This window comes from Palaemon carinicauda, chromosome 20 (genome assembly GCF_036898095.1).
Source record: "Palaemon carinicauda isolate YSFRI2023 chromosome 20, ASM3689809v2, whole genome shotgun sequence".
Classification (NCBI taxonomy): domain Eukaryota; kingdom Metazoa; phylum Arthropoda; class Malacostraca; order Decapoda; family Palaemonidae; genus Palaemon; species Palaemon carinicauda.
Genome location: NC_090744.1, coordinates 114,222,616 through 114,230,874, shown reverse-complemented (window position 1 = coordinate 114,230,874; position 8,259 = coordinate 114,222,616). Strand labels below are relative to the sequence as shown.

The following is an 8,259-nucleotide window of genomic DNA, read 5'->3' as shown; positions in this document are numbered from 1 at the left end:
GAGACAGAGAGAGAGAGGTGGGGGGAATGGGTCGCTTCTCAGCCGATCACATAGCGGTCCCTAAATACTCGTAAAGGGACTATATCCTAATTCCAAAGATATGGATTATGAATTATGAGCGAGAAAATTCTCTACTCTCATTTTCTGTATTTACTCCCAGAATCCTATGGCGGTTGTCGACTAGAGTAATTGGCCACTTTTCATTGACCCTGAAATTTTCATTGGTAATTTGATCAGCCCAAATACTAACTAAAGGGTTGTGGTGGCCTAGTTGTAGCGTCCTTGCTGGTGATTGCCAGACTGGGGTTCGAGTCCCGCTCAAGCTTGTTAGTTCCTTTGGTCGCTGCTAAGGCATGTGGGGGGGAGGTGATTAGCTGTTGCGTATAAAGCTGGAAATTTTGGAAGGTCAAGGTCGAAGACAAAGTCACAGTCAACCAAAACATCCAATTCATGTAACGAACCATAAGTTTTGGACGTCGGTGTCATGGATACTTCAAACTTATTTCATATATGAGTATAGGAAAATCCTCGCCAATTAATACATGTTTAGTTCAAGGTCAAGGTCGAGCAAAAGGGTCGAGAAATAAGCTGCCGCAGCGGAGGTCTGCCCTCTACTGAGTGCTCTTCTAGTCACATAATGTTCTTCTCCAAGGACCTCAGAACAATGAACTAATCTTAGTTACTGAAGAGACTGATTATATAAAAAAAAAAGAAACTAATAGACGAAAAAATAGAAGGAAAATCATAAACGATAACAACTAGAAAATCAATGATAAATGTAAAACATAAAAAAAAGAAAAAAAAGCTTGTCAAATATCCATAATAAAAATGGATTAAGATAAGACAAATTCATCGGTGAATCGATTGGAAATAATGAATAATGGTGAAAGAGAGGAATTGAAAAATGACTAGAGGCGAGAGACCCTGAACGCCCTTCTTGATAGAATTGATAACCTCGCTTATATCTCTACCAATAAACCTTTCATACTTGCAATATAGAATAGTGGTGGGATTAAATCTGTATCTATCTATCTATTTAGTTTTCTCTCTATCTGTCTATCTATCTATCTATTTGTGTGTGTGTTTATAGATTTATGTATATATATATGTATATATATATATATATATATATATATATATACACATATGTATATATATATGTATACATATGCATATATATATATATATACTATATATATATATATATATATATATATATATATACATACAAATGTATATATATATGTATATATATATGTGTGTATATATATATATGTATATAAGTATGTGTTTATATATATATATGTATATAAGTATGTGTTTATATATATAATATATATATATATATATATATATATATATATATATATATATATATATATATATATATTCATATAAGCCATAAATACCTCTTAATATCAAAAGCAAATTTGATATTATTTATGTTTTTTATGAATAAATGAAAAATAAGTGAAAAATAAGTGAATCGCTCTACCCAAGAGCAAATGGAGTCTCTGCGGATGGACTAAAATGTCTTTGAGACATCCAGATTCTCTCTCTCTCTCTCTCTCTCTCTCTCTCTCTCCTCTCTCTCTCTCTCTCTCTCTCTCTCTGGTTTAATTAGAGGTTAATTACTACTTCTGCTGTCGGAGAGAAGAAGGTCAATACCTATTCCTCCATCTGAGTCCCTCCTGTGATTGAATTACTACCGACCGACGCCACATGATTCCTCAGGTCGATTTTTCTTTTTTCTGAATCTCTTGCCGGAATGGCTGACGTTAGACATTTGAAGTGTGAGCTTTAAGTGACCATAGGAATGTAGAGAATTCGAAATAGGAATTCTGCCATTAGGAAAAGTGGTGTTTTAATCGGACACTTCAAGTGGTGGATGAATCAGTTGTTTGGCGTTACGCTGTTCAAAAAAAAAAAAAAAAAAAAAAAAAAAAAAAAAAAAAAAAAAAAAAAAAAAAAAAAAACTAAAAAATAAAATAAGATAAAAAAAAAAAACGTAATTTTAATCGTAAATTCTCGGTAAAAATATATTGTTCTCGGCCGTATTTCAGTAAAATACAGGCAACCGTAATTTTACCATACTTTGTTCATATATCTTACGGGTTGGTGACCGTAATATCACTCTTAATGTCAATATATCCGTTTTTAACACGGTAAAAATCCTAGAATAAATGTTGCCTGGCATTTACCGTTTTTAAAACGGATATGTTGACGTGATATTACGGTCACTAACCCGTAAAAGATGATAATAAAGTAGGGTAGAAATTACGGTCGCCAGTATTTTACTGAAACACGGCTAAGAATAATATATTTTTTACCGAGAATTTTCGATTGGAATTACGGTTTTTTTTTTTTTTTTTTTTTTTTTTTTTTTTTTTTTTTAGCATGGGGCCATAATCAGACTTTCCGTAAGTTTCCGCAGTGAATAACAAGCCTGGTGTAGATGGCTAGACTTTTCTAGTAAAATGGTTATGTCCAACATCCTTAGTTTCGAGCTTTTTTTTGGGGGGGAGGGGGAATTAAGCCTATTGCATATGTTGCTTGGTACATTAAGAAAGAAGAAGTATTTCAGTTTAATAAGGAAATATTTATTTATATAATTATGTATTTGTGTTTGTTTATATAGTGTTAAGAAATTCCTTATTGACCCTTATGTGTGAAGAAATAAGCTATTGTGAGTTAATGCTTATGCGATGTCTAAATAAAAAAAGCTATTTATTCCATGCATACAACTCTCTCTCTCTCTCTCTCTCTCTCTCTCTCTCTCTCTCTCTCTCTCTCTCTCTCTCTCTCTCTCTCCCCTCTCTCTCTCTATCCCTCTCTCTCTCTCTCTCTCTCTCTCTCTCTCTCTCTCTCTCTCTCTCTCTCTCTCTCTCTCTCTCTCTCTCTCACTTTTCTTCACGGTTGAAAGAATCAACCAGTGCTTTTCAGTGCCTTGCCTCAATCAAAATTATTTTCAGAAAAGTAAACATCAAAGAAAACCGTTCTCTTTGACGCATAAATCATTTTCTCACTGCGGAGAAAGTTAGCGAGAGAGAGAGAGAGAGAGAGAGAGAGAGAGAGAGAGAGAGAGAGAGAGAGAGAGAGAGAGAGAGAGCTGGAAAGTTATGTAATAAGTTTATCATATCTTTTATGAGCTAACAACCTCAATAGAGAGACGGTAAAAAACCAATGTAAAGGGAAAAACTTCATCGCTGGGAAAGTTGGTCGAAGTATGGTGCCTTCACAATCGGATGGCACCTATAAGGAAGCATCCTTATCTATCTATCTATTTATTTGTTTGTTTGTTTCAATTTATCTATGTATCTATATATAGCTTTTTTATAAATGTCATTATCTGTGTAGGGAAGGATTCAATGTATATCCTATACCAAAAGTAAGACAGTATAGTCATCTTCCTTGAGAGACGGTTTTTATGGGAATTATGTGAAGTTGGCAGAAATGTAGGACTGAAAATGAATATGAGTAAAACTAAGATAATGTTCAGTGAAAATGCAGAGAGACATTAGATAATGTTTATGGATGTGCCTCTAGAGAAGTTGGCAGAAATGTAGGACTGAAAATAAATATGAGTAAAACTAAGACAATGTTCAATGAAAATGCAGAGACATTAAATAATGTTTATGGATGAGCCTCTAGAGAAGTTGGCAGAAATGTTAGACTGAAAATGAATATGAGTAAAACTAAGATATTGTTCAATGAAAAGGCAGACAGACAACAAATAAGGATTATGGACAAACCTTTAGAGATTGTTAATGAATATACGTACTTAGGACAGTCAATAAGTGTTTCCCCAGATCAAGGCACTGAAATTAAAAGAAGGATAAGCATTGGATCGAAAGCTTTTAGAAAACAAAAGATTATGAAATGTAAAACGCCACTTTCTCTAAAAAGAAAAGTATTTAACGAGATGTCCTACCAGCTCTAACTTATGCAGCAGGAACTTTGAGCCATATTAAAGTCATAGAACATAACGTCACCCTCATAAAACTAACTGCCTAAGTCATTTTCTCCACTTGTTGGGAAATCAAAAATAAACCTTCTCTTTTCCTAATTCTTTATATCATTGTCTTGAGTTTCAATTCACAAATTCTTAATAGAAGAATTTGTGAATTAGAATTTGTTAATTGTAGTTCAACACAATGATATAAAGAATTAGAAATGAGAAGGTTTTTTTTTTTTATTTCCCAACAAGTGGAGAAAATGACTTAGGCAGTTAGTTTATGAGGGTGACGATAAGCTAGTTACAGCCCCGAGAGCTATGGAATGAATAATGATGGGAATAACACTAAGAGACATTAGGTTTTCGGGCTTTATCATGACTCAGTAACTTTCACAAACTTAATTATGCTGACGACACACGGCATCCAAATAACAACATACGATGTTACTGAATAGAACAAAATCTTATTTTTCGTAAACATGAGAGAAAATAGAATAAGTCCAGTGTGTTTTAAGATAATGAAAAGTAAGGAAATCTTCTAAATGGGATATGTACGGTCACGCGATCATAGATATTTGTTAATATCTATGGAAATTATCATGTATCATGCGTTTTTTTCGTCCAATATATATAATATATATATATATATATATATATATATATATATATATATATATATATATATATATTACAGTATATATATATATATATATATATATATATATATATATATATATATATATATATATATAATATATATATATATATACAGTATATATATATATATATATATATATATATATATATATATATATATATATATATATATATATATATATATATATATATGTATATTTTAGTTGCATTAGTTGATGTGAGTTTTAAACAAAACACTTCGTAAACTTGAAGGGAGATCAGTAAAGCGCAGACCTCCGCTTCCGCAGCTTATTTCACGACCCTTTGCTCACCCTTAACCTTGACCTTTAATCTTAACATGTATTAATTGGCGTGGATTTTCATATACTCATATATGTACCAAAATTGAAGTCTCTGTGACAACGATGTCCAAACTTATGGATGATTACGTGAATTGGACATTTTCCTTTACCGTGCCCTTGACCTTTGACCTTGACCTTCCAAAATGTAAGAATTTCCAGCTTTTTACATAACAGTTAATCCCTGCAAGTTCCATTACTCTACGATTAAAATTGTGGTCAGGAAGCTGTTCACAAACAAACACATACAAACAAACACACATACAATAAATCACACAAACAGGTGTAAAACAGAACCTCCTTCCATCTTCATTGGCGGAGGTAAATACGTTGAGGAGATGCAGTGAGAAAAAATCTAGTATGGTATATAATATTTGCAAACCATTAGCAATAATTCTTGATGGAACTATTGTAGTAGTAGTTTAGTAGTAGTAGTAGTAGTAGTAGTAGTAGTAGTAGATAGAATGACTCACGAACAACATATGACTGCTCATTCATGGTCACTACCATAAAGTATCTTGCGAGTCGTTATTCTGAAAATATTTAATAAAATCTTGTATTATTATTATTATTATTATTATCATTATTAACTAAGCTACAACCTTAGTTGGAAAAGCAGGATGCTATAAGCCCAGGGACCCCAACAGGGAAAATAGCCCAGTGAGGAAAGGAAACAAGGAAAAATAGAATATTTTAAGAAGAGTAACAACATTTAAATAAAAATTTCCTATATAAACTATAAAAACTTTAACAAAAGAAGAGGAAGAGAAATTAGATAGGATAGTGTACCAACCGTGTGTCACACGATCGTACATAGTTCATTTTGTGTATATATTATGCTTGTACCTTCGCTCTTTCCCCTCGCACTAAAATGAACCAGATTAAACATGTCTGCTATTCTCCTCTGTAACAATGTCTGTTTTTCAAACATGAAAATTCTTGTGACTTTGAGCTCTTGTATATAAAGGAGAGTGTTCTATAATAAATTTTCTCAGTTGCTTTCACATTGTCTTTGAGTCACAACCTTCTCTCGGCTCGTCAGTTTAGTATGCCCGAGTGGTACCCTCAAGCAAGAGATTAAACATAGTTTGAGCTATTGAAGATTTTACAAAGGGTCTTATCTGATTTCGTTTTATTTTACAGTTTCGTGGAAGTCCCTGGACGATGAAGGTGATGTTTTAGAGGCTCAGTGGAGAAGCAAGTTCATTGCTGAAATGGGCAAGGTATGTAATTGATTGATTTGTTTGTAATCTTTTCTTTTAATTTGTTACTTTACTCCATTTTAGTGTTTTTCCTTTATCCATTCCTTCGTCACCGAATGTTTTTCAGTATACCGCAATTGTGGCAGATGATTTAACCTAAACCAGTCAGAAAAAAAGATATATATATATATATATATATATATATATATATATATATATATATATATATATATATATATATATATATATATATATATATATGCATATGTATATGTATATGTATATATATACATATGTATACGTATATATATATATATATATATATATATATATATATATATATGCGTATGTATATGTATATGTATATATATACATATGTATATGTATATATATATATATATATATGCGTATGTATATGTATATGTATATATATACATATGTATATGTATATATATATACATATACATATGCATATATATATATATATATATATATATATATATATATATATATATATATTACTTGAAAATTAGCGTTTTCTTGTTACTTTGTAATCGATTAACTGTGAGCTAGTGTTAACTATATGCTAAAGTATCCAATCTTCGTCGGTTTTGCTACATTAAAAACTGCCAAGATTCTGTTCGTGTTATTATATAGGAATTAAGATCTTTACACGATCTTTGGCATTCTAGAGTCTAGACGAACGTTTGAGTAATACTGAAGCTAGGCTAGAGATTTTTTTTTTCTGGAACTCAATGCTCAAAAATATTTAGACCGTAATTTTCAAACAGAGCAGTTTTTTTTGTTTTTTTTTTTAGGAACGTGAAGAGGACGTTATAGATATCCAGTAATAGTGTGTTCAAAAGTTTATATATATATATATATATATATATATATATATATATATTATATATATATATATATATATATATATATATATATATATATATAAATATATATATACACACATATATATATATATATATAAATTTATTTACATATATATATATAAATATATATATATATATATATATATATATATATATATATATATATATATATATATATATATATATATATATATATATATATATATATAAATTTATTTACATATATATATATAAATATATATATATATATATATATATATATATGTATATATATATTTATATTTATATGTAAGTATATATATATATATATATATATATATATATATATATATATATATATATATATATATATATATATCATTGTGCCTATGTTCGTGTACAACTAATGTCCCTCCCTTTGAAATTATTATGTATGGAATTTTCGTACCCCTCGTCTGTGATGTGGCAAGGATTATGTATATTGCTGACTTGGCAATATTGTGTTAATGCACCCGGGTTCCTCTTTCTTTTCGGTTATTAAGCCCTAAGTTGATAAAGACCTACCTTTAAGAAGTTCCGTGTTACTTCTCTCTTAAGAGGTCCCTATCCTCACTTATATTTATCTCTTTTCTCAAAAAAAATCTGGAAGTTGCACAATGCACTCTATGATTCCTTTCACATAAATGGTGATTAAGTCAATCTAGCTGTTTCCAATCTCGCCTATTCCTTCCAGTTGTCGCTACTATGACAATGGTAAGATAGATTAACCTTGTAATGCTGTTTCCATATCCCTGAGTATGCAATGAGATATGGTCAGTGCTCAAACTTGCAATGTTTGTGAAGTATCCCCTGAACCACCAATTGAAAGTGGTGCTTGAGTATTAGCACCTTCCAAGTCAGTGATCCCATTTAGATCTTTTTATTATTATTATTATTATTATTATTATTATTATTATTATTATTACTAACCAAGCTACAACCATAGTTAAAAAAAAAAAAACTGCATGCTATAAGCCCAAGGGCTCCAACAGGGAAAATAGCACAGGGTGAAAGGAAATAAGGAGTTCAATAAACTTCAAGAAAAATAATAACCAATGAAGATAAAATATTTTAAGAATATTATGAAGTACGTCTTGGCCTTCACTACCTGGAGGTTCAATGCTAAGAATAATGAGTTATTTTATACCAACTCTAGTGAAATATGACATAATTATCATGATTTGGAAATGCACTGGCCC

The 8,259-nt window shown here is 30.5% G+C and overlaps 1 protein-coding gene across 1 annotated transcript in view; it reads left to right on the top strand.

Moving 5' to 3' along the window:
- Positions 1 to 7,003, top strand: part of LOC137614480 (pre-mRNA-splicing factor 38A-like) — a 76,558-nt gene extending 69,555 nt beyond the window's left edge. The window contains exons 5-6 of the mRNA XM_068344284.1: positions 6,094 to 6,173; positions 6,971 to 7,003. Coding sequence (XP_068200385.1) covers positions 6,094 to 6,173; positions 6,971 to 7,003 — 113 coding nt within the window. The remainder of the gene's footprint in view (positions 1 to 6,093; positions 6,174 to 6,970) is intronic.
- Positions 7,004 to 8,259: the final 1,256 nt, after the last annotated feature.